The 16,286-nt window shown below is 50.3% G+C and overlaps 1 protein-coding gene across 1 annotated transcript in view; it reads left to right on the top strand.

Moving 5' to 3' along the window:
• The window catches only part of ANO2 (anoctamin 2), a gene marked incomplete at its 5' end in the record, with an annotated part of 318,386 nt that overhangs the window by 70,544 nt on the left and 231,556 nt on the right, over window positions 1–16,286 (top strand). The window contains 3 exons of the mRNA XM_082849511.1: window positions 5,786–5,937; window positions 9,225–9,279; window positions 11,645–11,696. Of these exons, the coding sequence (XP_082705637.1) occupies window positions 5,786–5,937; window positions 9,225–9,279; window positions 11,645–11,696 (259 nt within the window). The remainder of the gene's footprint in view (window positions 1–5,785; window positions 5,938–9,224; window positions 9,280–11,644; window positions 11,697–16,286) is intronic.

Genomic DNA, 16,286 nt, shown 5'->3' with positions numbered 1-16,286 from the left:
GTTACTGCTTAATCAATGTCCAGTATCTTGAAAAGTGCTTTCTTAGTCTGTTCGGGCTGCTCTAACAAAATGCCACAGACTCGGGAGGCGTGTACACAGCAGAACTTCTCACAGTTCTTCTGGAGGCTGGAAGTCTGAGACCAGGGTACCAGCCTGGTTGGGCGAGAGCCCCCTTCCTGGTTCATAGCGGCACTTTCTCGCTGTGTCCTCACATGGCGGAAGGGGCTGGGAGCTCTCTGGAGTCTCTTTTATAATGGCACCAATCGCATTCACGGGGGCACCACCCTCATGACCTGATCACCTCCCAAATGCCCCCCTGTGCAATAGCCATCACGCTGGGCATCAGGATTCAGGATATGAATTTTGCGGGGACACAAACATTCCGACCAGAGCAACCATTATTTCATGTTTTTTTTTTTTCTCTCGGTGTTTTGGTTGGTTCAGGTAGGGTAAATCTGGTCCCTGTTACTCCGTCCTTGTGGGGAGTGGAAGTTCCCCAATTCTCTCTTTAGAGATGAAGAATCTGAGAGGGAGAGCCACTTGCCCAGAGTCACACAGCTCGTTAGCGTCAGCAAGGACCAGGACCCGGGTCATTTGCTCCGTAGACATTAGTGTGCCTCCCGTGTGCACAGGGCATGCTCCCTGCTCCCCAGATGCCCACCGTCTGTTGGGGAGACAGACGCGTGAACCACAAGTTAGAGATGAGTGTGGCAAACGTTATGACACAGGTATTCGTTCACAGGCTGCTAAGGAAGCATGGCAGCAGGAGAGTGGCTAAGGAGGGTTTCCTGGGAAAGCTGGTACTTGAGCCCAGTGGAGGAGAAGGAGGGTAGTTCAGGTGGAGAGGGAGGGGAGAAGTTCCAGGAATAGGTACGACACGTGCAAAGGCACAGAGGCAGGAGGCAGGTCCTCTGTCCTCCAAGCTTAGCATCCACGGTAGCGTGCATGGGGCCGCCCGCCATGTTTGACTGTGGGCGTGGGCCGTTGTGTCTGCCCAGGTGTGTGTAGGGCCTCCGTCAGGGCTGTGGGGTGGAGGTCGCCTTGACGGTTCTGCTGGGACTCTGGCCTTTTGCACCGTTTACATTGTTCCTGGAGGTAAATGATGCTGTTTGCAGGGCTTTGGAGCACCCCTCCCCCCATCAGGATAGTCAGGATTTATCCTGGTCCCATCCCTGGTCCCTCCAGAAACATGCCACAGGCCCCACTCCCCTTAGCTCGCTTCTCTAGGGAGCTCTGCCAGACCCACTGCTAGGAGGAGGTTCAAGACCAGCTCGGAGGCGCTCAGCTGACCGTCTTCCAGGACAAGGCCCTGGGGCAGGTGCTGGTCGTTAATCCGCATGGATTGAATGCAGGCCCTCCTGGCCTCTGCCGGGACTGGGCAACCCCGCGCGCCCTTGCAGCTGGTGCCGACAGGCCCGGAGACCTTTCGGCCGGCCGGTGGCTTTGGGCGGTGGCTTTCTTCTCCATCCTGGTTTCCCTCTACCAGGGCCTGTTACCTGACGACTGTTCTGTCCCCGGCCTGGGCTCCTGCAGTGGCAGCAACTGCTATCATCAGTGCTGGGTCCCCAGAGATTTATCATTCGCTCGTTCGTTTACCCATAGGGGGTGGTTGGACGGTGTCCTGCCTTCGTGGAGACTGTTTGGTGGGGAGGCTGGACATGAATCAAATAATCATTCAAATAAATGTAAAATCATAGCTACGATAAGTGCTGTGAAGGCGAGGAATTGGGGCCTCGAAATGCGGTGAAGGTGGGGCTTGACCTTGTCTGGAAGCCAGGAAAGACTTCCCCCGGAAGTGACGATTGAGTGAGAACTCAAGTGTGAACACAGGTTGGTGAGCGGGAGGGAGAAGGCGAAGGGTATAGAGTACTAAAAATGCTGCCCGAGGCTGGTGGCTGGGTGCAGTGAGCAGGGGACCGTGGGGCAAGGAGAAGGTGGAGACTTCTCCGGGACCCCCCAGGCTGCGTGGAGAATTTTGGTTTTTATCATAAGAGCAATGGGTGATGGTGGAAGCCTTTTCCGCAGGGAGGTGACATGATCAGAGTTTTGCTTCAGAAACATCACTCTGGCTCCAACGTGGAGACTGAATTAGAGGTGGACAAAAGTGGGGTTGCCAGATAAAATACAGCGTGCCTAGTTAAACCCAAAGTTCAAATAAACAATGAATACTTTGTTTAGTATCAACATAAGTATGTCCTAAATACTGCAGCGGACATACTTAGACAAAAAAATGATTGTGGCTCTAGTGTAATTTTTTTATGTGAGTATGCCCTCCGGTTGTCTTTTTTAATGAAAAAATTGTTTCGTTAAAAGTTAAAATTTATTGTTTACCTCCAATGCACATTTAACCGGACTTCTTGCATTTCTATTTGTTAAATCTGGCAGCCCTAAGCAAGAGAGGTGGGAAGCCAGTTATTGCTGTAGTTGAAGCCTCCTTAGACTAGGAAACCAGAGGTGGACATGGGGAAAGTGGACAGAGGAGAAACACCCTCGGTTGGTCCAAGTCTGTCGTTCCAAGGCATCTAGGATGCAGAGCCAGTCAGCTTCCCTCCTGCTCTGAAACTTGAATTGCCACGCACGTGCCCTTTAAAGACGCATGGTTACGGGTATGGTGAACACGCTGCAGGACACGTGCCCGGTTGGAACCTGCCCTAAATGACCTGTGAGATGTGTTGGGATACGGTGAACGGGTCATCGTTCTGCCCCTGTCCCTCCAGGCCCAAGGATGCCCCAGAGGTGAGCTCTTTGCATCTAGGTGACCGATGGCAGGAGGGTCAAGAGCTTTATAACAGTAGGGGCAGTAGAGTAAGGTGCACACTGTTTTTCCCCGATGTTCACTCACGTCGCGGCAGAGGAAGAGTAGAGTGAAGCAGCCAAGGTCGCAGGCTCTGCCACGAGGTTCCGAGGCTCCAGCACTTATTATCTGGTTGACACTGTCTATGTGATCTCGACTGAGATTCTTAACCCCTCTCGCGCATGCTCAGCGGCCACGGCTTACGGGCCCAGCCACTCTGCGGCATGTGGGATCTTCCCGGAGCGGGGCACGAACCCGTGTCCCCTGCATCGGCAGGCGGACTCTCAGCCACTGCGCCACCAGGGAAGCCCAACCCCTCTCGGTTTTTAGAGGCACGTCTTTAAGATCAGTGCTGATGTACATCAAGCCAGGTGCATAGGAGATGCTTAGAAATGGTTTGTGCTCCCAGAAGTAAACGGTCCCCTCGGTTCAGAAGGCTGGCTCCTTCTTTGTGCAGAACCCGCCTGATGAATTTCTTGATTCACAGCTCTGATGTTGTCCTTGTTCACACCCTTCGCTGACTTCCCGTCGCCTCGTGCAGCGGGATCTCCATGCACTGGTCTCCGTGTGCCTTTCTGCCGTGAACCGTCACGATTCCCCCATCAGAACCCGAGCACCAAAGAACCAGGCTGTGAACCCTTCTTAAATCCAGCTTGAACTTTTTTACTTTTTTGGTTGGCTTGGAATGTCTTTGCTGATATCTGTTCGAGCCTGATTCATTAAAAGTATGTATAACGTGAGGTTAATAGAAGTATGATTAAAGAAGATAAAACACATGTAGAGGCTAAAATAAATGCCCATCACTAGGGAAGTGACTGAACAAATTAGAACTCGTACCCACTGTGTCATATGGTGCCTTCATGAAGGTAGTTCTACGTGGACTGACTTGGAAAGACACGTACTCGGGATATATTGCTAAACGAGAAAAGCAAATTGTAGAATTATACCATCGTACCTGTGAAGTATGATCACAGGTGTGTTTGGAAAGGGATTCAGTCACATATAATACGTATGGAGAGAGTCAGGATAAAACATACTCCAAATTGTGAATGGAGATTTCCTCTGCAGTGGAGGATGGGATGGGATTGGAAGTGAAAGGAAGCTGTTAATGTTAGTTAATATACTTTTTGGTTTTGGTCTCTTTTTTTTTGGCCACACCGCATGGCATGTGGGATCTTAGTTCCCTGGCCAGGGATTGAACCCGTGCCCCCCTGCAGTGGAAGCTTGGAGACTTAACCACTGGCTCACCAGGGAAGTCCCTGGTTTTGGTTTCTTTGTTTACTAGAACTGTGTTAATTTTGTGATTGAAATTAAGTCAAAATGCATAGAGAAGTGTATCAGAAGAAATAACTAAACTGGGCTTGTGTCTCAGTCCTTAGATTGGGGAGGTTCTCCCCCTTCCCACTGATTATCATGATTTTATTAAAGAACAGGAAAACAAAAGAAGGTTACCTTTCTGTTCAAGTCCCAACAGAAATGCTGCTCTCCTCAGGAAGCACTTTTCTGATTCTTCAGCGGGACGTGCCGTCTCCTTCTTTGAGCCCTCAGAGCATTTTGCGTGTCTTCTGTGGCATTTTTCCCCATCAGTATTACAAGTGTTTTGTACATGTTTTACAGCCGCTCTAGATTTAAGCATCTTAAGGATGTCTTGATAGAGAACACAGCCGGCTTTCCAGTCGGAGGGTCTGGCTGTGACTCTTATCTGGTCACCTACTGCAGCAGGACAAATTAGCCCCAGCTTACTCAGTAAGACACAGCCATTGTATTCTGTCCCATGAATTTTTGCTCAGTATCTTGAGCAGAGCTAGACGGGGTGATTCTTCTCCACGTGGTGTTGACCGGGGTCATTTGGTGGTATTCGGCTTGGGGTTGAGCTGGACAGCAATGTCCAGGAAAGCCTCCCTCACACGCCTGACGCTTGGCAGGGTGGGCAGAAGGTTGGGCTCAACCTCGTCCTTTCCCTGTCTGAGTCCTCTCCGCACGTCTCCTCAGACTTCCTGCAGGCGGCTCAGAGCTTCAAGAGACCAAGGCAGACCAAGGCAGAAGCTGCCCATCTTCTTAAAGGGTGGAACTGGCATAGTGTCCCTTCTGCTGCACTGGGCAGGCAGCCCCAGAGCCCATCCAGACTTAAGGGGGTGGAAACAGAGATGCCACCTCTTGAATGGAGAACTTGTGTGGAGAAAAAATCTGTGGCCATTGTTAATCCACCAGAGCTTTGCTGTGACAAGTACAACCTCTGCTGTCTCAATGACAACATCCATAAATTAGAAAGACCAGAAGCTATAGTGTATGCAGACGACTCTGTACGTTATGAAAAACCATAGGTACTATAAATACCAGTGATTATCTTGGTACCGACGCAGCGCTTTACTCGAGGCAGGTACTCGCTGGGTGCGTAGTACTTTGACAGCACACTCATTTATCAGACGTCTCCTAAGAAGAGCACAAGAGAAGCGATGCTGGACCGTCACATGGGGGCGTGGTCTGGTTGGAGAGTACAGACTTGGGATTGGGTTGACACGAGTTAGATCCAAGCAGTCGCCCAGTTACTATCTGTGTGACCTTTGTTGACTCATCTCACCTTTTTGAGCCTTAATTTCCTCATCATAACAGGAGCGTAACATTATCTAGCTGGCTGGGTGCAGTGTGCATTGGAGCTCATTTGAGTAAAGCCCTTAGTATGGTGACGGTCACACAGTAGGTCTTCTGTGATGATATAACAAAGATGTATAGAAAGTCTGCAGTCGTCACCGCGCTCCTCCTTCCCTGCACTGGTCACCTCCATTCGCACAAACAGTTGAGGGGGTTCACCACCTTGTGAAAGCAGGGGAGGAAGGGCAGGACCCTCCTGCTGGCTTCCCCAGTCTCGTCCTCTCCCCAGAGTGTCCCCTACGGGGGGAATCTGAGCCCCCTGCAGCTCTGGCTGTGGGTCCTTCTCCTCTGAGCGTTGGACGAGGCCTCCTCCTCACACCTGTGGCTTTGCCGTCGTAGAGGTACGTGATCAAGTCAGAAGGCAGCATCGCGAAGACGTTCAACGAGATCCTGCAGAAGCTGAGCGCACCCCTGAAGCCCCGAGTGCCCGAGCACAGTAACGACAGGATGAAAAACCTCTCCTATCCGTTCTCCAGGGAGAAAATGTACCTGTGAGTATTGGAACTCTGGAGGTGGGGCTGCGTGGGGGATGGGAAGGGACATCAGGCACCACCTGGGGCCTCAGCTCGTGAGCCGAGTGCCCGGGTGCCTGGGAGATGGGGGAGGAAGCCTGCTCTCAGGGTGGAATACTCCGTGTGTCTGCCTTCCCAATCCCTGTCCCTGAGCGAGATGATCGCAGATAGCTCTTGAATGTTCATCCCGTGGCTTCTGGGAAAATCTGCCATTTCAGTCACTTTGCGTGATGGATGGAGAATCAGGGAGCAGACAGCCAGCAACTTCGGGACTCTGTGAGCAAAGTGGTCCGATACCTGTTTACCTTCTGTAGGGAAACCACTCTGCTGTGTTCCCAGTCTAACAGGGTTTCAAGATATTGTGATAGTGCAGAGAGACGGTGGATGAAGCTTCTGGACGTCTGTCTTCCCAGCTGCCAGCTCGTGCCCTCATTGACCCAGAGGAGGGGAGGGAATAGGTTTTCTTCTCAGGGATGGCCCTTTGGGAAGCCTTTGGAAGGGGGAGTCGTGGTTGGGAAGTGGGAGATGCAGAAGCCAAGGGCTAATTCTGTTTTAGGAGCTAATGATAAAATAAGAAACTATCAAGAGTGGTAAGAGAATGGAGTGAGAGAGGGAAAGGAATGGGCTCGGAAAGGAAGAAAAGATGCAGGATCTGTGCTTTTGGAGGAGATGGCATCGATGGGCTGTGTTTCTGCCATTCATTGGGTACCATCTCTGCCCATCTTTGCCGTGTTAGATAACAATTCTGTACACATGCATATGCTCCCTCATTGAGTTTTTACCCCTTAACGATTCTGGTACCAATTCTGGTCACCAGTTCCAATGTGTGTGTGGGTTTTCCCGCACCACCAAGAAATTCTCCGACACCAGCTGGGTGCCCTACAATTCAACTGAGTTCTGACACTGTTTACCTGGAAATAGCATCAGATTGCTCAGGCTGAGGGCTCAGTGTCACAAGACTGCCCCGCACTTCAGATGCCTAAGCAAGTCCAGGTTGCGACCTGTGCTTCTGACCGACTGGCTACAAGTCAGAGGTTCTCACAACCCCCTCCTTGCGTTCGACTAATTTGCTAGAGTGGCTCACAGAACTCAGGAAACCAGTTTACTCGCTGGATTACCGGTTTATTATAAAGGATGTTAAAGGATACAGGTCAACAGCCAGGTGAAGAGACACATAAGGCGAGGTCCCAAACAACGGCGCTTCTGTCCTCGTGAGTTTCGGGCTCAGCGTGAAAGCGTTTTGATTCACCAACCCAGAAGCTGCTCAAACTGCATCCTTTTGGATTTTTATGGAGGTTTCATTCCATAGGCGTGAGTGATCAAATCATTGGCCATTGGTGACTGATCCAACCTCCAGTCCCGCTCTGCTCCCCGGAAATCAGTGGGTAGGACTGAAAGTTCCAACCCTAACTCCTGGTGGTTTCCCTGGCAACCAGCCCTATCCTTAGCAGCTTTCCAAAAGTCACCTCATTAACATAAACTCACTGGTGGTTGAAAGGGGCTTGTTATGAATAACATGACACTCCTGTCACCTTTATGGCTCTGAAGCAATTTCAGGAACTGAGGACAGGAGACCAAATACTATAACAAAAGATGCTCTTATGGCTCAGAAAATTCCTAGGGCTTGGGAAGCTGTGAGCACAGGGGATAAAGACCAAAATATATATTTATTATAAATCATAGTGTCACACTCCCATTGTGAAGCGGCCGTCCAGATATAACTATCCCTCTATTATGGAGAGGAAACCAAGGCCCAGGATCTGTCCAAGGTCATGAAAGCTGAAGTGGCTGGACTGGGATTGGCACGTTGACCTCCTGGCCGGCTGCTGTTTTTGCACTCTGAGCCTCCTCTACATCCCCCCTTCCTTGGGCCCTGTCTCCACACCGGCGCTGGCATCTGACCGGCCACCTCCCACACGGCTCCGTTCACTCAGCCCCTGTGATCCCCAGGCCAGTTCTTCACCCCCGGCCAGAATATGCTCTCCATCCTCTGAGTTTTCATAGCAATGGTCTGCATGTGTCCACGTTCTCCTCTGCATCAATTGCTTGGAAACACCCCCCGCCCCCATCCCCAGTGGCTGGGGTCCCAGGGGGCCGGGGGCATGGTTCAGGTGTCTGTGTGCCCTCCAGCACAGTGCCCTAAGGACAGTCACACAGGTGTTTTTTTTTTTTTAACATCTTTATTGGAGTATAATTGCTTTACAATGGTGTGTTAGTTTCTGCTGTGTAACAAAGTGAATCAGTTATACATATACATATGTTCCCATATCTCTTCCCTCTTGCGTCTCCCTCCCTCCCACCCTCCCTGTCCCACCCCTCTAGGTGGTCACAGAGCACCGAGCTGATCTCCCTGTGCTATGCGGCTGCTTCCCACTAGCTATCTACCTTACATTTGGTAGTGTATATATGTCCATGCCACTCTCTCACTTCATCCCAGCTTCCCCTGCCCCTCCCCGTGTCCTCAAGTCCATTCTCTGCATCTGCGTCTTTATTCCACACAGGTGTTTTTTTGAGTGAAAGGTCAACATTTGAAGTTTACAACAGACACAGGTCTTGCATAATTGGGAGTTTGGTATCTAATTGCTGTGACAACAGTGACAACATTAAATGAAAATTTGAAAAAGTTATAAGCCCAACATCCTGAAACTGCACTCTTTTCTGTTGTTGAGTTTTGTTTTTCTGTTTTTTTTTTTCCCAGCCACGCCGTGCGGCTTGCAGGATCTTAGTTCCCTGACCAGGGATCGAACCTGGGCCCTCGGCAGTGGCAGTGCTGAGTCCTAACCACTGGACCGCCAGGGAGTTCCCCGTTGTTGTGTTTTTACTGTCTTTGTCCACACACAGGAATCCTTTTTATATAATTTCATTTTTAAAACTCATCATAGTATAATGTTTTTCTATGATAGTCTAACTTTTTCTACAGTATTTCTAAAGTTTTCATAATTATAATTTTCAATGGCTATATGATAATCTATCCTTTAGGTTTTGGAATTGCGTCTTAGCTCCATAGTCTTTGTTATAAGTAAGTTTGTAATGAACATTTTCATTTACGGACCTTTTTTTTCCACTGAATTAATTTTCCCAGTGATACATTTCTATGATAAGTTTTCAGAATTACTGGGTCAGCAAGAGTGTAAATGTTGTGAGTGTGTGTGTGGCTTACACATCTTGCTATGTTGCTTTCTAGAGGTTTGCTCTGGGTCTGGGGTGACAGTAGTCCCAGGACAAGGATAATGGAATGAATTGACCTGCTTTCTTGGTGTCGCCAGGTACAACATTCAGGACGAGGACACCTTCTTTGATAGTGCTACCCGTAGCCGCATTGTAAGTAAACCGGCTAACCAGGTGCTTAACCAGGTGTGGTGGGCTCGGGAGGGGGGGAGGAAGCCTGGATCCCCTTTGGCAGGACATCTCTTGCCCTCCCTGCTGCCTCCCATCATCCTTAGCTTGGAGTTGCCTAGCAACTGGAAGGAGCGTCCAGGAGCTTCCCAATCCCAGTATCGAAATAGCCAACAACTCTTCTCACTCTTGGCTTGAGACAGGGTCTCCTCTTTATGGTTCTCCACCCAGGCCCTTCTTGGAATCACAAAAGCAGGGAATGTCAGAGCTGCGGGGGAGGGACTTTCAGCTAGTCAGGTGACCCCCTTGCTTGACAGTTGAGGAAACTGAGGCTCTGAGATGCAATGAATTGAAAAAAAATTCAGGCAGATCGTTTTGTGTCCAAATGAGGGCTCATTGCTGGGCTGCTGAGTTTCTTTCTTTCATTCCCAAAGAAGTCCTGCGCGTTGCTGTCACGGGGAATGCTGGAGCTGGGCAGTTTGTCCAAGGACAAAATTACCAGCCCGTTCAACAGGAAGCCAGCGTTTGTGACTGTAGCCATTCTTCTACTGTCTTCTTGCCTTTTGCAGTCAAGGTTTTGGATTTTGCAGGATGGTTGATTCCACTGAAAATCTGCATAGGGCCTGGGCCCTGCAGCCCCAGTCTGAGCTGTAGGGCATCTCTGTTCACTGATCCATTTATCCCCTCCACCCCTGGAGGGCATCCAGCCTATGGACAGAAGAGGGGAGAGAAAAAGGGGCCCAAGGAACGCTGGTCACTTAGGCCACAGTGGAAACATGGCAGTGTGCTTCCACTGATCCCTAGGAAAGAACTTAAGTTTCAACAGGAGGAGGAATGAGCGTTAGATGCCTGGAGGACTTCCAAGTCAGCAGGGTGATGAGGAGGGTAAGAAGGGGCAGGTGATTGGAGGAAGATACAGAACATTTCCAAGTCACGCTGAAAACACGGCCCTGACTCTTTGCTTGTAGGATGGGCAAGAAAACACCTCAGGTCCCTTGGCCTAGTGTTCTAGGAAGATTTAACACGGGCATATGATTTCTTTTATCTTCCTACAGAAAAAAGCATAAGCTTCCCATTGTTTTAGCTGATGCTGTTACAAGCTGTAAGTCTCCCCACAGCTTGGGTCCCACGACTGGGGGGGACGTTATAGGGCACTGTGGAAATTACCCGATAATTGCAAAGCGCTTGTAGAATAATAGGCTGCCATATAAATGCTGTTCCTAATTATTATTGCAGTTGGACACTGCACCGCATTAGAAGTGAATTAAACATTCTTGGGCCCCGTTCTGCTGGAAGTTATTTATTTACCACTCCCTGTAGGTCTGTGGCTGGAACGTGGGAGTGTGAATGATGATGGAGTAACACATCTTTTCTCGTTCTGGAAGCTTCTTCCTTCCCCTCCTGCCCTTTTCCCAGTCCACCGCACATTGTGACGGGGGGAGAAAAGGGCCTTGGGTTTTGTCCTGGGGTCTGCTCCGCCCTGGGCTTTGGTCTGAGGACCTCACCTGCATCTCCCAGTGCCCCCTTTCCCGTGGGCGTCTGGGCAGCCCAGCTGTCTGTCCCAACGCCGACTTCCTTCCTGGAGCCGGGAGCAGGCTTGAGACCCCTTGGAGGTTGGCCTGCAGGTTTACTCTGCCCTGGGTCCCTGCTTCCTTGGCTGGGGTGCCCTCGGCACCCCGCCCTCCCGAGTGAGCGACAGGTTCCCTGCAGGCCCCGCAGTCGGGGCTGTTGACCTGTTGATGGTGCAGCGGTCACCGAGCAGCAGCCTGCCGTGTGCCCAGGATGCGCTGTGACACCTGGAGTCTTGAGGATGGGTGGGACCTGCTCTGACTGGGGAGGCGTGATAAGGACTTGGGGGAAGAGCAGAGAAGCGATAGCACCAAGGACCAAGATGTAGGTGGCCCTTTTCTCGTTGCCAAAGCGCTTTCATGGGTCCCCAAAGCAGCTCTGAGAGACAGCTCCATTGCAGGGGGGCCCCGGGCCCTCAGGACCTGCAGGGAGCTCGCTCAGGACCCCTCAGCGGCAGGGCACTGTTGGGGCTGGTGGGGCGGGCACGCCCCCCCCCCCCCCCGCCTTCCCTCCCGGCTTCCTCCTGGGCCCTCCAGAGGGATGTGAGTCTGGGCTCCCCTTCCCTCCTGTAACTGCAGTCAATTTACAGGCTTTTCTTTATTTGTGTGGGGGGGGGACGGGGTGTCAAACGGGGTGCGTGTGCATGAGGGGTTAGATGCTTTATTGGAATGTCCGTGAGCTTGGCACATGCCTGCCCATCCCCCGCCCCCCCCCCCACCCCCCGGGCTGGGGACGCACCATGTGGCCCAGATGCTCATGGCTGAACTGTCATCTGTTTTAGGTACACGAGATCCTGAAACGCACCACCTGCTCTCGAGCCAACAACATGATGGGTGAGGACCCTCCCATCGGGGGCCGTGCTGACAGGGGCTGGGGGGCCAGGGAGACTGAGAACAAGACAAACAGACGCCCGCATGGAGGGGACGCCCTGCCTGCCCCCTTCTCTCATGGGGCTGGGGCTGCCCCCTGACCTTCACCCCGGGTCTCTGTCCTTCCTCTCCTTTCCTTGGATCCTTGCTGACACCTTTCACTTGATCCCGAAAATTCAGCTCCTCTCCCTTCACAGTCTCCATAAGGTTTTAATAACCACCCAAATCATGGCAGCTTTCTTTTTTTTCTTTTTCGGTACGCGGGCCTCTCACTGTCGTGGCGTCTCCCGCTGCAGAGCACGGGCTCCGGACGCGCAGGCTCAGCGGCCATGGCTCACAGACCCAGCCGCTCCGCGGCATGTAGGATCTTCCCGGACCGGGGCACGAACCCATGTCCCCTGCATCGGCAGGCGGACTGTCAACCACTGCGCCACCAGGGAAGCCCCATGGCAGCTTTTAATGCGTTTGTTTTTAAGAAGAAAGGCATCTTAAGGCCTTTTAGTCCAAGCCCCTCACTTGATGTCAGAGAAGCTGACTCCCAGAGAGGGTGAATTAGTCTGACGGTACCTCTTCTGAGTTCAGCATCCTTGTCACCACTAAACCTGTCTGGCTAAACCTGTTTGCCTTGTGGTTTCGGGGTGTTTGTGTTTGAAGCAGGACCCTCAGTGTTTGGGAGCTTGCAGTATAAGGCAGGCGGTCCGGATGCTGACGGGTGGTGGAGGGGACACAGGCGGGGTGACACGCTGAGCTTAGGTCCACGCGCGGTGTCCTGTCCACACGGTCCCCCTGCAGGTGGAATGCTCTTTCCAAAGGGGCTGCTGTCACTCATCTCTCAGAACATACCCTGGGCTGACAAACCTTGGGCTTTTGAGGCAGCTTTTAGTTGAAAAGAGTCATTTAGAGGCAAGTCTAGGGAATAAAGTAGGCCGTCAAGCTGAGGAGCAGTAACCACGATGGCAGTGATAATAGCTAACGTTGGAGAGTTTATGTGGGGCCCATATGCTGCCTGAGGACTGAGGGAAGGGGTTGAAGAGGGAATCAGAGCAGGCGCAGTGTAGTGACAGTATCATTAGAACAGAGCGGGACCTCTCAAGGGGGCGACTGTATGTGACTCTGCTTTGGTGTATTCATGTCACGACAACATTTTAAATACCACTCCAGTGTTAAAAAATCAAATCTTCTATATGGTGGTGTTTGTCTGGAGCTGATGAGACGAGACTCTGAGTGAGGCGATGCACTGGCCCCTCAGTCCCACGGGATGGACCGAAGCCCTCACTTTGAGCACTTGTAACCGAGGACCACCAGAGGCGTCAAGAGGTCTGAGGATGTAGTTTGTATTTTCCCATGGCCTCTATCAAAGTTCCGGAATTTACCGTCACTTCGAGTCCAGTTCACTCCTCGGTTCCAGTAATCTGCCTTTTATTCACTCACACCCTCTTTGGTTGGACTGCTCCCTCGGGTGTCACAGGTGACTGCATACTGCCCGCGTTGCACGGCCTTTTCCTCCGTCTTCGTCTTCCTGTGTCCTTCCAGACCCTGTCACTGTACCCAGGGAGGATCCTGCTTCTCCTTCCTGGACCACACTTGCTTTGCTTTCTCTTCCTCCTCCCCCATTTTCAAGGTTGTCTTCTCCACGTTCCCTTGGCCTCCTGACTCTCACTTTGCACAGAAGACGTGCAGCTGTGAATTTCTGTTTCCCACTTCTCTCCCCCATGGCACACCAGCCTTTCCAGCGACCAGCTGGATACCTCCACTGAGATATTCCCACAACCTTGAAATCAACATCTGGCTGTGCCCATTTCCATCTCATTCCTCTCTCACCCTGTCCATCTCTCCTGCCTTTCTTCCTGTTAATGTGACTGCTGCCCTCTCTGGTTTCATTCCTGCTGTTCCCTTTGCTGGGATGTCCTTCCCCACGTCTCACCCGGGCCCACCCCCAGACCGAATACCCCTGTCCCCCAGGTTCTCCCTTTATGCCCTCTCCTCGGAACTCCCATCAAGTCTGATGTCTTTCTTGGTGATTATCTGTGTCCGTGGCTTAGACCCCCGAGACAGTCCTTGAGATGTGTCTGGATCATCTTTTATCCCCCAGTGCACTTGGCTGGCTGCCCTGCACGTTCTACTCAGTCGATTTGCTTTAGTGAATTAATTAAACGTGCTCAGCCGGCTAGTGTCATAGCAGTAGCTGGTGAGTTCCCTGTGATGTGTGTTTGTGGACAAATGACTTAACTTCTCTCCAACCCAGTTTTCCCTTTTAGGTAAGAATTACGTGTCTTGGAGAGTTTTTGTAAAGATTAAATGGGAAACTGTTAGTTTGTTTTGTAAACTGGGAAGTCCTTAAAAACTAAAGTTTGTTGTGAGGGACAGCCTCCAGATTGTTGAAAAGCCATTAGAGACCCTCTGCTTTAAGACAGCAGTTTTTTTTTCCCTTTGAGGATCAGTTTGTTTGTTTGTTTGTTTTCTGATGTCACAAAGTCAGACATCTTAAGGATTTTGTTGTTGAGTAGTTTTCAAAAATTTCTTTCTTTTTTGACATTCAGAAAACATTTATTGAGCACCTGCTGTGTGTCAAATGATGTTCTAGAAACTGAGAGATGGCAGGATGAATTGGACCTACTTTCTGTTCTTGCGGGGCTCTTAGTGTAACCAGGTGGACAGACACGTAAACAGATAATTATGAGGTCATCTGGCAGGTATGCTCTTAGAAGTGTACAGAGGGCAAGGGGAGCACAGATTGAGAACAGCCAGCTCCCACGGATGCATCTAAATATCATCGTAAGTTATCCAGTGTTAGCTTCGTGACTCCCCGGGAAGGCAGGTATGTCAGGAATTATCATCTCCAGTTACCGAGGTGCACAGACAGGAGGGGTGTCTTCTCCAGAGCCGCATACTGAGACACTGTTAGAACTGGGTCTAGAACCTGGGTTCCCTCCTCCGAGCCTCTTTCCTCTGCCTTTGGGATGCAGGGAACTCAGCGTGGCGTTTGGCTGTCTTTATGGGCTGTTGGTTCCACGGTAGTTGCTGATGGTTTACTAGCTCCTAACAAGGGACTGGACTCTGCTTCCCAGGAGAGGAGAACGCTGACGGCCGATTCTCAGGTTCTTTGACTTCCGCCTGGGAAAATACAGTAGGACCCTTTAAGCTTTTTGGCCAACTTACCATCTTACTTAGAAGATCAGAAAGAATGAGGAATGTGATAACATTGTGAGGCCTCAGGATAATACGGACCTTTGAGCCATGGGTAACTTTTGATTTTATTGCCCTTCTCTCTGGTTTTATAGAGAAACACACATGGGCTTAGAATTGGCTTAGATTTCCTGCAGAGGAGGGTTGCCTCATAAAAATAAAAGAAAAAGGAAGAACAGGACTGTGTGCGGAATTGTTTTCCAAGGCATTTTCATTGATCCTTCAGCCTTGGAATTGCCTTTTATGTGGTCGTTACTTTTGTGGCCAGTTTACAAAGCTTTGCTCCCTTTCTCATCGTCCTCAATTACAGTGGAAATTAGAAGATGGAAAAGATGATAAAGATCAGAAATAGAAGATGGAAAAATAAAACTAAAGATAATAATAATTCCGAATCACTCCCGTTTATCTGGTATTGTCACTTTCTTCTTTGCAGAAAATACATTGTTTTGAATGCCTACTTTGCAAAGCATTATGCTGCGTATACAAGATGTATGTATTGATTTATTTATAGTCCCGTCTTGTTCCACAAAATTTCTGAGGTGACTTACAAGAAAAACAATAAAACAGCATAATATAAATAATAAATAAAGAAATAAGAAACAGGAAAAGCACAAGTTAAAATAGAATGTTGAAACTAGGAGGAAAAAATAGACTACAGGGCTTCCCTGGTGGCGCAGTGGTTGAGAGTCCGCCTGCCAATGCAGGGGACACGGGTTCGTGCCCCGGTCCGGGAAGATCCCACGTGCCGCGGAGCAGCGGGGCCCGTGAGCCATGGCCGCTGAGCCTGCGCGTCCGGAGCCTGTGCTCCGCAATGTGAGAGGCCACAGCAGTGAGAGGCCCGCGTACCGCAAAAAAAAAAAAAAAGAAAATAGACTACAGATATGCAAACCATACGGCCCTCTAGCTTTTGCAGTTGGGCTGCAAATTTGACCTTGAACCAAAGTGAGAGGGGAATACAGTCAGTGGTGTAGCACTTCATGTCCTCAGCAACATCTTCTTATATAGAAATTTTTCTAAAGTCTCTCTAAAATTCCCTGCTTTCTTACATAGACTATATCAACATATGGTCTCTCTAGAAAGGCATACGTAAGCTTTTCTGTAGGATTCAGGATTATCCTTGAGAATACAAGGTTATCCAAGTTTCCTCAAGGATTACCTAAGTATTATTAGGGCTGTTTGCCCCACAATCTCTGATGTTTTTGAATTCTTGACTCTGGTGACCTCCCTCCCTGAGTTTTGCTATTTCAAGGTTTGCCGTGCTATTTAGGACACAGAAAAACCAACTCATTAGAATTTGGGGTAAAGAGAGAGCGAAAAGGCATTGCAGAAGGATCTGGAGGATTCTGCTGGGCTAGGTACGTTACCTTA

The sequence above is a fragment of the Leucopleurus acutus genome (genome assembly GCF_964270905.1).
Source record: "Leucopleurus acutus genome assembly, chromosome: 11".
Classification (NCBI taxonomy): Eukaryota; Metazoa; Chordata; class Mammalia; order Artiodactyla; family Delphinidae; genus Leucopleurus; species Leucopleurus acutus.
The sequence above is the reverse complement of the archived record's forward strand: the minus strand, read 5'-3'. Positions and strand labels throughout refer to the sequence as shown.